Source organism: Micromesistius poutassou (genome assembly GCF_964030765.1).
Source record: "Micromesistius poutassou genome assembly, chromosome: 11".
NCBI classification, from domain to species: Eukaryota; Metazoa; Chordata; class Actinopteri; order Gadiformes; family Gadidae; genus Micromesistius; species Micromesistius poutassou.
In genome coordinates this window covers 9,805,293-9,820,436 of record NC_140281.1, presented here as the reverse complement: position 1 = coordinate 9,820,436, position 15,144 = coordinate 9,805,293, and the positions used below count along the sequence as shown (strand labels likewise).

Sequence of the window (15,144 nt, the reverse complement as noted above, 5' to 3'; positions counted from 1 at the left end):
ATATTTCATTCTTCAACAAGACTGCCCTACAAATTTTTAAAAGACAACAATACTTTTAAAATGACAGTTACAACTTGCACCTTTACTTTGAAAGTAACAAGCAGGAAAACCTCGTCGTTTATCTTAGCTACCTTTACGCGGATGCTGGGGAAAATTGACAATAAACATCATATGCTGCCGACAGAACGATCTCTAAAAGCTCTTTCTGTAAATTGATCGACCTTTTGTAATATCAATGCTACAGTTACACCAAGAAGGTGTCGTTTAAGCTTTGCATGAACTGACTGCTGTTTCGATCGTAAGAAATGGAGCATATCCGAACGCCAAAGGTAAGCAGATTGTGGCTATCCAATTTAACTGCATTGAATAAAATGGGAGCAGGGCGGCCTTGTGTAATTTTTCTTTGATTTGTTTGGTGAAATGTTCCACGTATCTGTGATCACAATTAATGCTAAATAGCTAAATATGCTGTTTATTTATGGGGAATTGCGCACCCATGACACTTTAATTTCACTACACGATTTAACTTGCTAGACTTTCCCCATTTAATTCAAGTCGGTCCCCAATCTCTGAATTATAGCTTTATTTGATCCACGAATTACGTCTAGACTGAGGAATAATGATATGCTAGACTGAGCATATGCATGCCATGTTTGACAGTACGATTCAGACCGCGGGGTCGTTTGAGATTTCAGATCGGCACTAAAACTAACCCGAGCTAAAATACATCAGCTCCGAATGATGCCACCCTGAGTCCGTCCGTTTGTGTGTCTGTGTCTCGGTCAGTGTGGTTAAAGCTGTACATGATTGATGCAAACCAAGGAGCGATTAAAAAGAGGCGTGTATGCCATCATTATAGCTTAAGACGGTGAGTCATCTTTTTGGGGGGTGAGATGGGTGGAGCGTTTAGGTAGCCAATGTCCCAAAACAGTTGTTACTTAGAAACACACTTTTTTATTTATAATTTTTGGTTTAATTTTCTTGGCCAAAAGGTGCAAAGTTGTATTTATAGTTAGGTATGGATCTATATTTATAGTTACAGGTATGTTTCCTATGAAATAATTAGTTTAAAAGAAGGTACCGCAAAAGCACTATCATCAACATATATGTGCACCTGTTATTGCTTTCGCTCTACTTACCCCCCCCCCACCCCCCACAAACACACGTACACTGACACTCTCGCTCTCTCACTAGCTGTTTACTTCCTGTGTGGACTGTAGCCAGCCCTCCACAGAGGAGCTTATTCCTGTTGCTGGCTGGCCAGTTGCTTGACGACCGTAGATAGGCCCAGCCAAACCATTTTATCATATCAGTGAAAGACAGAAGACAAATGAAAGCCAGGAAACGGATGTGGCAAAAGGGGAGGATGGCTGCCGTGATGAATCATGATATGATGGCAGGGTGCTTCTTCTCTAAGCACATTTGAACACTTTATCCATACGTGTTGTATTAGATTAATTAGAAAAAGGTATTTGTTGAAAAAAATATATAATCTAAACATTAGCAGTTCTTCTTTACATAAGTCTGTACTCGAGTCGTTTTCCTAGACTAATGGTCTCAATACACTGGGATACACTCGTACACTGGGAGGCCAAGGCCTCCAATCCTCCAATGCGGTTAGCACTAGCATACATAATTTCCCCAGGTACCTTAAACCACTTAAAAGTGCAGAAAAACTTCTGATGTAAATCATGTGATTAGGACAGGGGGACTTGCCTGCCCTTTCCCTGTTGCTGCATAGAAAGGCAGATGGACGTTCTTATTCATGACAACAAAAAATAAAAAATGTTTACTTGATTGGTTATCAAGTAACTATTGATATGGTTCAATAGTCAGGCACGTGGGTGAACTTCAAAGGTTGACTGTAATTTGTCTTGTACAAGCAATCAACTGGACATGTTGAGTCAATGTTTGACCGTGTTTTGGTGGAGGGGAAGTTGTTTGATGATCTGAGAACATTTGAATAGCTAGGCGAAACCATTTCACGGAAGCCTACAGTATTTATATTTGCTACTAATAGAATTCTTGGCAAACATTTTGAAAATAAAAAATCAAATAAAAACCACAGTGGGGAGTGTGTGACTGATGAGCAATATGGAAGTAGTGTCATTGTGTCAACTTTCAGTTGACACACTTTCAGTTTGTCATAATAACCCAAAAGATTATGCTAAGGTTAGTAGAAATGAAATACTTGGCTTCTTGCTTGAAAAGGCATATTTGTGCGATGTGCACAGAGAATGTGTTTTGGCTATTTTGGCATGCGTTATTCAGAACATCCCTTTGTTCCAAAGCCCAAGCTGCCTGCATAAGGCAGAGCTCCGGCTGCACAGCTCCCAACACCACTCATCTTCCACCTGTTGGAGGATTAGTGTCCTCCACCTGTTGAGCTGATGGTTACAAAATAGATGTGCTTCTGTTGGCCGGGTGAATACTAGGGTTGTGTTTTTTTTGTCAGAGACAGCTTTTTTAAAATGTGTCTGCATTTTTGTGTTCTCAGTAAACTGTATTCAATGTATTCAGTGAAGGTCAGATAAGCTGCCAAACCGTTGATTTGATGATGTTGTATAGCCAATGTTATATTAATTTGAGGAACATTGGGTTGTAGGTACTTTTTTACTTTAACTTTAGTTTACAGTTTAAAAATTAAATCCACATTTTGATTGTGTGTGTGTGTGTGTACAGGTGGAGCAGGTTCGCCTGTTGGACCGCTTCAGCAGCAAGTCAACGAGCGGCACGTTGTACCTGACGGCCACACACCTCATCTTCGTGGAGAGCAGCCCCAGCAGTCCCTCAGCTGCAGCACAGGAAATATGGGTCAGTGTGGTTGGTGTGTGTGTCTGCAACAGGGGATTACCCGCTCTGCGCTGTGGGAACAAGGATATTGCAACATCTGAGATGTCAGCCGATCGGGCCAACCATGTTGTTACAAAAGCGCAAAAGCAGAGAATTGATTGGATGCCAACAAGATGGGTTTAGGCTGTAAACATTTGGAACCCAAGTCACTGTCAATAGAAGTTGGCAAATAGCTTTGCCGTGGCAACGCAACTAGGTCATGCTATAAACTATTGGATCCCAGATCATCCACTATTAACCTAACCCTTAAACTGCCAGCTTAGCCAGTAAAAATAATTAATTCCATTTTACAGACGCCTTAATGACTAATAAAGAGTCTACTGGAAAGCAAACAAAAGTTGTATCGCTTTTGGCAATCACGTTTCCCTGTAAATAAAACAAGTTAAAACTACATAAAGCAAACAGAACTTTCCAGCCAGAAGAGCACTTTAAAGCAGGAACTTGTTTGTGAGGAGGCTTCCTCTGCAATTAAAAATGCTAAGATCAGCTAAAACCTGTTCCCTGCTTTTTATGCTGAAGCCAGTAAACCTTTTTCGGTTGCTTCTTTTGTTAAGGTATTTATTTCACCTTACATCACCGGTCTGTCCTTGTGTGTCTTTGTGACCAAACACACAGTATAAACTTAAGAATGTCCCTCTTTATGCTTAAACCTGATATACCATTATATCAAAATATAATATACTAACATGGTATAAACAACCTGACAAAACAATGGGTAAGTTCTGCATCTACGTGTAATATGTGGAGACATGTCTGACAGTATGCCTGACAGACATGCAGAAGTACACAATTATTATTATTATTATTATTATTATTATTATTATTATTAATAATACATTGATAACCGTATTTTTTTATGCTCTTGCATTATAATAGAGTTGTATGTTTCACAATACCACAAATAAGCCGCTCCATAGTATAAGCCGTATCTTATTATGCATCTTTTCCCACAACCCAAATACTTGCATGTAGTACTCAATGCTGGCGTGAAACCATAACCAAATAGTTTGAATAGTAAAATGTTCCTTGGGACCGCGACCATCTGCAACGATCAGTCACTGCCAGTCTTCTGTTGGTTGAGTGAGATGATGCCGGTTCCAGCTTTAGTAAAACCCTGAACTTTTTGACAGATTTAGAGAACAAGGCATCTTTTATTTTGAAAGCAATTCATGAAGACGCTCAGGCTTTGAATTATCGTTCATGGACAGAGAGCACATTGTGGAAAACGGTCTTTCTTGTATTTTATTCAGTTATGAAGTGATGCCAATTTTTACTCCTTTACGAGGATATCTTTTACTCGCAAACCTCTTATGTTAATGAGCATGTGGGCTTTACAACCTGACAGCATTAAAATCTTTATGAAATGTACTTTTTAAGCCACTACAGAAAATAAGCCGCAGCAAAAGTTTTAGTTTGAAAAATCGCGATATAAACCTTTATTTTTGTAAAATACACCATGACACAATGCAGATTTGAGCGATCAAGCTAAACCTCAGAACCTCGCCTGTTTGTCTGTTCATTCACCAAGGTCTCTGATACATTGCTGCAAAAAATAAAATCCCGGTGTCTCGCTGGTCCACCTCTCTCGCCTTCCTCCAGGTCCTGCACCACCACATAGCCTCGGTGGAGAAGCTGTCCCTCACCACCACGGGCTGCCCGCTGGTCATCCAGTGCCGGAACTTCCGCGTGGTCCACTTCGTTCTCCAGAGGGAGCGGGACTGTCACGACATCTACAGCTCCCTTCTGCGTCTCCTCCGACCTGGTGGGTGAACGATTAATCGAATTCAAACCGACATCGCAATGTAATGGAACGCAATTTGCAAATCGCAAAGGCTACGATAAAAAATATAAAAAACCTGTGTGATTTGTTACAGTTACTAACTGGAGATCAGTAAGATTTGTATTTATTTATTTAAATAAAGATGTTATACTATCAATTCATGCATCAATTCATCTCAACACAGAGGCCTGGCTTAAAGGAAAGAGCAGTTTATATGTTGACTGCTTCCAATGTTGTGTTTGTCATACTATAGAATGATTTATTGCTTGTTTAGCTAATAATACATACATAATATAACATAAGGAACTTAAAAAAGAAATTGGCTGAAATAATCACAATTCGATTTTTGATTAGATTACCTCAAATCGTTCAGCCCTAGTGACCGCACTGTCTGGGTGGCCGCCACGTTCTAGTCAAAGTAGCGGTCGGAAACCTTGTCCACGGGATATGAAACTGATTCAGAGCGGCCGTGGAGTTATTCTGATAATTGTTTGTCGTGTGTTATTGTTCTAAATGAAGTCTAAAGACATTTGATGATAACCACAAGAAAAGCATGTAGGGTTCTGTTTAGGTCATGGAAAAAAAACAGATGCAGGTTTGCTTAAATATTGACATACACACATGCACACACTTTGGTAAAGGATTTTTTTTTTTTATTATGGCTCCACGTCGTGTCATTGTGAAAGCACACCATATGCATACTACTGCTATTTTGTAATTGCACACATTCTGAGGTGGATTATTAAAGGTAAACTCAAGGTCTCTCTCTCTGTGTCTGTCTCTCTCTCCTCAGTTGCCTATGAGGAGCTCTATGCGTTCTCGTACAACCCCAAGCAGAACGACCAGCAGCGGGAGGAGGGCTGGCAGCTCATTGACCTGGGGGCGGAGTATGAGAGGATGGGCGTCCCCTGCGACCAATGGCAGCTCACCGACGTCAACAGAGACTTCAAGGTAAGGGCGGTCCGTTTGGACCTATGATTTGGGGTTTTATTTAGATTTTATTTTCCAGCTAGACAAAGTAGAGGTACACAGTGTTCTTTGACTAAGGTTAAGCCAAATAACACAAATGACAAAGAAACAAGCTGAGATCATGTCGAAAACACTTCCTTGCCTCCATGTCATACATATGTTCTCCAGCAGAGGGCACCACAGACTCAACTACTACTCAGCTATAGGACCAACCGCCAACTGTTGTGCACCAATCTATTACCAACTCTAATGAACATACTTTGATTGATTGATTGATTGATTGGTGGGTGTGTTATTGATGATGATTTGTATTACTGCTTGCTGTGCCGAGGATAAAAAAGAAGAAAAATCTTACGTGTGTGTGTGTGTGTGTGTGTGTGTGTGTGTGTGTGTGTGTGTGTGTGTGTGTCCCAGGTGTGCGAGACGTATCCGCGGGACCTGTACGTCCCCATTACGGCCAACAAACCCATCATTGTGGGGAGCTCCAAGTTCAGGAGCAAGGGGCGTTTTCCAGTGCTCACGTACTTCTACCAAGAGAAGAAGGTACCGCAGATCCCCTTCACTATCTATCACCCTCTGCTCCCACCAGGACAATGTGTCGCCTCATTCAGGCATGCAAAATGCCTGAATGAGGTGTCGCGAGTTGTCGCGAGTCTATAGTCCTTCACTGTTCCAACTATGATCATAATATAACATAAGGAACTTGTGTGTTCCTTATGTTATATTTCGTTCAAAAACAATGTGTGGATGCGTGTTATGTGTATGATGCAATTCCCGGACACGTATGTATGTATATTGTGTCGGTCCGTTGTGCATTCTCTTGAAAACGGTCCAAGACCACCCCAAACAGGTGGTCTCAGACATTGTTGGCTAGCCAACTATCAACAAATCAGTATCCACGATAAAGAATAAGCATTGTTTAGTGTAAGATGTTCATATAGTTAACACTAATCAACATGGCTTACGTTTACTAGTGATTGATTGGTGTGTGTTGATGATGATTTTATTACTGCTGGCTGTGCAACAGATTGCCGGGGATAATTAGGATAAGTGCAACATTACCGTATCAAAAACTATCTTACAAACTGCCATTAATACTTATTAGGCAAATATTAATCTGAGTATATGTCTTTGTACTTTATTTTGCTTGATCTTGTCACTCTTCTGGTTTGTGAATAGCAGTAGATTATTCCTAAAAATGATATGATACGAGCATTTAGAATCCTATTATGTAAAACACTGTCCCTGGGGGGGCATGCCCTTGGACTCCAATTAGGGTCTGGGTATCCCACCGCTCGCGCATTCTTCTTACCTTTTTCAGCCCTAACCTGCTGGCAAACAATAACATGCATATTCATTAAACTTTACTTGCCACGATAGAAAGAACAGCAAAGGCCACAAGACAACACTATCAAAACCATACTGTAAGCCACTCATTTTCAGCCTGTGGTCCGGCAGATAATTATAATAGAAAATATAATATAGTAATATATACTATATTGTACACATTGTAAAGTAAATATAGTATTATGGCTTGTCATTATTTCAAATGTAGTGTCGCTTTGTGCGATTCCATCAGTGTTTTTCCTTGTAATGTTTTCCATTGATGTGTTGTTAACTTGTGTTTGCTAAATTAACACACACGTATGCAGCGTTGCTGAATTTTCTTGATGACAATTTCATGGTTCACCTGCAGTCAAAGGTTCTGAACTATTGTTTTAAGCAACAGGACATCCTTATTAGACATAAATAGATTTTGTCCCTAATCAAATGTATTTGATAGTAGTTGGTAGTGGTGGATTTACACTTTTGGTTGACATGCATGCATACGTCATTTAGTTCCCTGCCATGTCTTTTGATGAATGATGCCTGGTCAAGTATAAGTTGAAAGGTTAGCACCCTGTGCTCTGATTGGATGCAGGCGGCCGTGTGCCGGTGCAGCCAGCCGCTCTCCGGCTTCAGCGCCCGCTGCCTGGAGGACGAGAGCATGCTGCAAGCCATCAGCAAGGCCAATCACAACTGCCGCTTCGTCTACGTCATGGACACCAGGCCCAAGGTATCGGCCAATCAGAGCCATCGGAATCCTGGATCCGATTTTAAATGATTGAATAGAAAATTCATGAAAGTATTTTGTTTTTTTAAACAATTGTTTTATTTAAAAAATCATATTGACACTTGACACATTTTTTAAATAATAGCAATATGAGATGAATACAATATAGAGAGAGAAGTTAAGACGTTTGTTGTTGCCCTCCTGCTAGCTGAATGCGCTAGCTAACCGCGCGGCGGGGAAAGGCTACGAGAACGAGGACAACTACTCCAACATCCGCTTCCAGTTCGTGGGCATCGAGAACATCCACGTCATGAGGGCCAGTCTGCAGAAGTTGCTAGAAGGTTAGACACTACAGAAACATACCCACATAGAGACATAGGCCGTTTCTCAATACCAAGTACGCAAACTTCGGACTTGCGGACTTGGAAGTGCGTACTTGGCAAGTACACACTTCCAAGTACAAACTTCCGAGGACGCACCTGCAATTGGAACAGCAGCGGACTTGACGTCACTGCCTCAGCTCATCTGTTAACTGTTCCACGGCCTCATGTAGGCATATACTAGCCTAGTCCTAACTAGACCTTCATACTCATTTCATTCATACCGATGGTCTAGAACTGCTATAGAGACAAACGATTTCTCACTTGAAGGCGGGTGCTGTTGAAGTTTAAAACCTATTGGCTCTGCCCAGTGCCACTCCGGATCTGCCTTAACCAATCGCTAACGTTCGTTTGGTCGTGATGTATTTCATGCTTAGCAAACTCCTTCACCACTAACGGAGCCAGCTGGAAAATTTAACTTTTCCCGAATCCCGTGGGAAGAAGCGCCACAACATCTTGACCACCAACAAAAAAAAAATCTGGCTTTAATTTATCTATATTCGGCAGAGTTTCCACAACAGACCGAATAGCTTTCTCCATGGTCTTCCTGCTGCTTCCTGGTATTCGTTTGACTACAACCAAAGTCCTTCTAGGCTTCTCCTGTACGTCACTGTTCTCAGGCCGCGCCTCCTGTTAGCTGATTGGAGGGACAAACTTGAGGGAAAATAAATCGTTCGAACATACAGCACTCCCAGACCTAGTACTGAAGTGAAATGAAAATTGAGCGGAAGTACGGAGGCAGGCGGAACCAGGCTAGGCATATACTACTGAACAATATAAACAAATTATATATAAAAGGAAACCCCAGCCTCTTTCATTTTAAAATAGTATGTAAATATTTTGAATGAATATAAATTAAAATATATGCGTGTCGTGTGTATAAGCTATACAGACAACTTTTTACATGTAGGGTACAGATGCGCGTGCCATGTATAAGCTATACACGCGGCACGTGCATCTGTATCCTACATATAAAAAGTCAGTGGCGGGAAAAAGATTGTAGGAGTTTTGGAGAGTAGGCTATTGATATAAGAATTACAAACAAGTGAGAAATTACACAGATTAGAATTGAAACACGAAGGATCCGACCGGGATTTCCATTGCCGTTGCGATGGGTTTCCTCTGTCACCGACTTATACAATATAAACAAATTATATAAAACAAAACCCCAACCTCTTTCATTTTAAAATAGTATGTAAATATTTTGAAAATTTTTGTTATATTTTTGAAATGTTCCTATATAGCCTATTATTATAGCTTACATACTAATATTTTAAAACATGGGAATGCGAAATGCATCCTGGGATATTCAATGGTCCCAAGTCCACACAAGTCACCTCCGACGCATCCTCGATGGACTGGCCAGTTTTTGGGGTAGCCGTGGCCTACTGGTTAGGGCTTCGGCCTTGAAACCTAAGGGTTGCCGGTTCGATCCCCGACCCAGTAGGAAAAATGTGGGCGGGGGGGAAGTGGTTTAGCACTGTTCTCCCATGCCCACATCCACAGCTGAAGTGCCTTTTCACTGTGAGTGTGTGCTTCACCTCACTGTGTGCTCTGTGTGTTTCACTAATTCACGGATGGGATAAATGCAGAGACCAAATTACTTGTATGTGTGAGCATACTTGGCCAAAAAGCTTATTTACATTTACAAGAACGCATCAAGAACACTTCGACTGTACTTGACTTGATGCAAACTTTGAATTGGAACAGTACTTGGGCTACGACTGATGACGTTTCACAAGAACGCAAGTACACAAGTACAGAAAAGAATGCAAATTGAGAAACGACCATACTGTTTGACCATTGTGTTTTTATTTTTATTTTTATGTATTGGAATTTTACTTGCATATTACTATTTTGAAAAAGTAAAAAAATAATAATAATTCTCTAGTATGACAAATGGCAACTATTAATGAACTAAAATATACTTTTCTCTGTCTCTCTCCTTACTTACAGTTATTGGGAATCGCTCTCTGTCCATGAGCGACTACCTGATGGGAATTGAGGGCTGTGGTTGGCTACGACATGTCAAGGCAGTGGTTGATGCTGCCATTTTCCTCACCAAGGTAAGTCCTTACTCCCTTCATTACTCCACACACTTCCTCGTGGGTGTGATTGTGTGTCTGGCTGTCCAATTTGCAATAAATTAAGGTCTTCCCTAAAAATTTTGAATAATAATTACACAAATTGTACTTCGGCTCTCCTAAGAAAAATTGTATATATGGCTCTGCAAATAAAGGTTACCAACCCCTGGTCTCTATTCTAAACGTGTGTCTATTCCAGGCCGTGACTGTAGAGGGCGCCAGTGTACTGGTGCACTGTTCAGATGGCTGGGACAGGACGGCGCAGGTGTGCTCCCTGGGAGCCCTGCTCATGGACCCCTACTACCGCACCATCAAGGGCTTCATGGTACCTGCTCACCACATACACAGTACTGAAACGGATGCACTCACAGATTTAAATCTTCAACTCCTGTTGTTGGATGAAGGTTTTTGTTGGCCAACATGTGCAATTATTATTGGCCAAGTTAGGTGGTTACCGTCTTTACTGTACATATTGATGAATACAACGACTTGGATCTTGACTTTGATAAAGGAGTCTAGACTATAATGATTTCAAGTTGCTGTTGATACAAATTCCACCGCTAATTTCTAAGATGTCTTTGCTTGGCAGGAAATGGGGTGGAAAACTGGTATAGAATTGTGCCGATGTTGGAGTCTGTCATATAATCTATTCAGATTCTGATGTTCTATGGAGAAAAGCTTTTTAGAAAGGGAACATGTAGTCCTTACTGTCAGCTCAATACAGGAGTCACTAATAGGTCTTAAAAAAGCCTTTCTATTTATTTCTAGGTACTGATTGAGAAAGACTGGATCTCATTTGGCCACAAATTTGCAGACAGGTGGGATGGCTGCTCTGTTATTTCCCTTCATATAGTTCAAATAGTTTAATTATGTATGTTATGTTCGACCTCCGCTCCTATAACAACCCTCTTACCACTTACTATTTCAACTATTCATGTAATTCAAGCAGCTTCTCACAAGATAATAAACCGTCTCTCTTCTTTCAACTCTTGACTGAGTAAAATCATACATTTGATGCATGGCTGTTTTTATCAATCACACTATTATCATTGGTTGTGTAACATTTAGATGTTTCTTTTGCCTTATGAACTGCTTTTCTCTGGGTCTGCATGACACTTGCTCTTGTCCTGTTGCTAGGTGTGACCAGTTGGACGGCGACCCTAAAGAGGTGTCCCCCGTCTTCACACAGTTCCTGGAGTGTGTTTGGCAGCTCACAGAGCAATTCCCACAGGTATGTGTGTGTGTGTTTGTGTCTGTGTGTTTCCTTTTTGTTGTAACACTCGCATTACATGATTCGGGGAACCATTCATAGTGATGGAAGATGTATCGGATTCGTGTCATTCCCCGCTCATTAAAGGTGACCTATTATACCACCAGGTGTGAGTGTGATTAGCAGTTACAAGCCGTTTTGAAAATCTGCCTCTTCCGACATCACAAATGGGCGTGTCCACCTAGATGTGTGCTGGATGGATCAGTCTACCAGCCTACCCAGTGGACTGTAGCAAATGTTGCTCATCTATCCGTCGTACATCTAGGTGGACACGCCCACGGTATAATATGTCACCTTTTTAAAAAGGCCTGGGCGTGACACGCGTGTGATTGGTCGGGTCCTTTCTCCCACAGGCGTTCGAGTTCAGCGAGTGGTTCCTGCTGCAGATCCACGAGCACGTGCACTCGTGCCAGTACGGCAACTTCCTGGGTAACAACCAGCGGCAGAGAGAGGAGCTGCAGTGAGGGGACACGCACGCACGCACGCACACACACACACACACACACACACGCGCACACACGCACACACGCACACACACACACACACACACACACATTGGAATAGTGTGAGCGTTCACATACCAAGGTATACCAAGGTCAATAGAAAGACGTCCTGTCTAGCTGATATCATTGCGTCACCTTGCGTACCAAATGAATAACACGACACCTTATCGCCGCTGTCAAGTGTCCAAAACCATTACTTTGGAAAAAACGTTTTCAAAGGAATGCATGAGATGCATGAGTCGGTTTGTCATTAATTACAACGGCTGCGTTGGAGGCAGGAAGTTCACCGCGTTACTTAATCATCAACCTACCAGATGCGTTTATTGCAGCGATGTGTACACTCACATTTTCCCTGTCGTTGGAAGACATGTGGCCAAAATCTCATCGCACTTAATCTCATAAAAGATTAAGTGCAATGCTTAACTGCACTCCAACTCCACCGCTATTTGCCTGCGCCCTTCTCCGCTCCCACATCTCAAATACATAAAACATTAGCCTTCATACACTTAGTGTTTCTTGAGTAAAGAATACGCTGTACTTATTCAAACAACCAGTTCTTTATTTAGCCTGGCATTGCAGCTCTTGGCATGGCAAACAACCAGAGGCTTTCTCCGGTACGGCTGTGTATTCTTCAACAGCTCTTAATACTTCTCATTGGGTGTATATTTGTGAAAGAGATAGACGTAAAGGGGGGACCAATAGTATTGATTCAAGAAACAAATAAATAAAATAAAATAATAATAAAATATATATATAATAAAATATTGCTTGATCAAGATACAAGGTTTTCCCCAGACCGTGATGATCTCTCTCTCTCTCTCCAGGCTGAGGGAGAGGACCCACTCTCTGTGGGCCTTCCTGCTAGACGAGCAGCAGAACTACCACAACCCTTTCTACAGCAGTGCCTACGGCAAGACACACCCGGTGCTGGAGCCTTCCACCCTGCCCTACCACTTCAAGTCAGTACCTCGTGATTTATTGGCTTGTTTATTAAAGGATTACTATTGGCTGACTACACTGTTGTCAGCTAGTCTTCCTGGGGTCCACATATAAGATGTGCAAACAGAATCAATGAATACAGTAACATGCTATTAGTTGAGGTTACATTTATGATGCAATAGATTGAATACAGAAAATACTGAAAAAGCTTTCTTGGCTTTGCAGCCTAAAACTACTTGAGCAGCCTGGTTCAAGCAGTCATCTGAGGGGTTTGGCACTGTCACCCTGCAGTACAGGCGCTGCTGAAAGATGTAAATTAATCAGGGGAGAGGATGTTGACAACTGACTGTCGGCACTCCTCATTCCACTCATGCCATGTTTGATCTACTGTTTACCCGCACTCTGCACAGTGATATGTTTTATTACTACAGTTTATTTATGGAGGACGGTCCTTCACACATAAACAAGCAACAGAAACCGAGCAGTAGGTCAACAGCGAAAACAAAGATTATACAGTGAATAGAGATGCATTTAGTTGAATGCCAGGTAGGGGTTAGACAGTGAATACAGAGATGGCTTGGGAAGGTGCAGGTAGGGGTTAGACAGTGAATACAGAGACGGCTTGGGAAGGTGCAGGTAGGGGTTAGGCATCTTGCTCAAAGATCCTTTGAGATTTAGTGTGTGTGTGTGTGTGTGTGTGTGTGTGTGTGTGTGTGTGTGTGTGTGTGTGTGTGTGTGTGTGTGTGTGTGTGTGTGTGTGTGTGTCGTAGGTTCTGGAGGAACATGTACCATCAGTTTGACCGGTCCATGCACCCGCGCCAATCCATCCTGAAGACCATCCACACCCTGAAGGAGACCAGCCTGAAGACCGCGCAGACGCTGCGCTCCCTGGAGAATGTAAGATCTCACCGACATCTTTACACCCTCTCTAAATGATTCCCCACTTTGGATTTACTGCCCGACTGGCCAACTATGTAGTAATAACCGCAGCGATAATGTCTGTTGGTGAGTGCGAGTGTCCGTTGTTAAAAAAAAAAAGAAGTCCCTTGGTGATTCATACACGGTCTAGCCATATAGGTTTCCACAAGATGCAGATTTATTTCTACATTTTTTTCCTGGAACCATGCAACTAATAAAAGTCGGTCGACTCCGACGCTTCTCATCGATGTTCCTTCGACTATCACCCGAACAGCCCTAGATCATTTCACTGCTTTACGCTGCCCGTCAGTGCTCAGTCTTCCTCCTCCCTCGTTCGGTCTCCAGCAGCTCCAGCAGCTGGGCGTGACCCCGGTGGTGTCCTCCGCCCCGCCGCCCGCCCCGTCCCCCTCTCCTCCCCCCCCGACCCGGGGGCAGCATCAACGCTCCCTGACCAACGCCAACCCCGCCCCCCCGCGCCCCAGCTCCCTCATCCTGGGGGCCCCCCAGCTCAGCCGCAAGGAGGCCCAACAGGAGGAAGAGGAGGAGGAGGAGGAGGAGGAGGAGGTGGGAGAGGAGGCCACGGAGAGCACCGACACGGATCGGACAGTAGAGGGCAGCAGCGGCACCGATAGCAGGAAGCAGAGCTACGGTGAGCTGGAAGGGTCATACGAGGACGGAGACGAAATGCCGAAGGAGGAGCCGGCCGTGGTCAGTCTGGAGTTCGGCATGGCTCGGATGACCTGCTGAGACAGACTCAAGGGGGGATCGGGGGAGACCAGATGTGAGTGTGTGGGTGTGTGCGTGTGCGTCTGTGAGGGCACCTGCCCATGTGCGCTTGTGTCGGGAATCTTGAGTACATGTTAACATTGTAATTGGGCTGATAGGCTGAGCAAAGATGGGAGAAAGCGTATGTCGTCTGTATAGTATAAATCTCTATTATATGCCGCATTATTATGGCATTTACTGCACTCGGACAAATAACTTGTTTTTTTATTCATGTCAAATGCACTATAGATAATTAATGAACAAAGTAAGAGAATAAATGGATATAACAATGAAAATATAAAGGTACTTCTTTTGTTGTATGCTAAAGTTGTATCATATTTTATGTGAATGCGTCTTGTATTCTATGATACACTTGATTATGTATTGGGAAAACTTCCAAATGATCTGGTTTCTGACTAGGCTTCAAAACATGTTGGCACCAGAAAAATTTAATTTCAATGGCGCCAGAAAGATTTCATTTAGATAATTATTAAAATCCATTATCTTGTTTACAGAAATCTAGAGCAATTTATTAAGAAATGAAGCAGCTGAATTTCCCAATACTATAACTCCAATATTATTATAGGCTGTCCACAGTTTACAGTTGTTTGGAGCAGTACTCATACTCAC

The 15,144-nt window shown here is 42.5% G+C and overlaps 1 protein-coding gene across 1 annotated transcript; it reads left to right on the top strand.

Moving 5' to 3' along the window:
* The first annotated feature begins 118 nt into the window (after positions 1-118).
* mtmr6 (myotubularin related protein 6) lies at positions 119-14,819 on the top strand. The gene is made up of 15 exons (XM_084475066.1): positions 119-329; positions 2,683-2,814; positions 4,453-4,615; positions 5,427-5,584; positions 6,017-6,145; positions 7,524-7,658; positions 7,864-7,996; positions 9,992-10,101; positions 10,319-10,444; positions 10,888-10,937; positions 11,257-11,350; positions 11,743-11,849; positions 12,717-12,851; positions 13,602-13,728; positions 14,095-14,819. Exons 1-15 carry the CDS (start codon positions 306-308, stop codon positions 14,494-14,496), a joined length of 2,025 nt encoding a protein of 674 aa, XP_084331192.1. The 5' UTR covers positions 119-305; the 3' UTR covers positions 14,497-14,819.
* Positions 14,820-15,144: the final 325 nt, after the last annotated feature.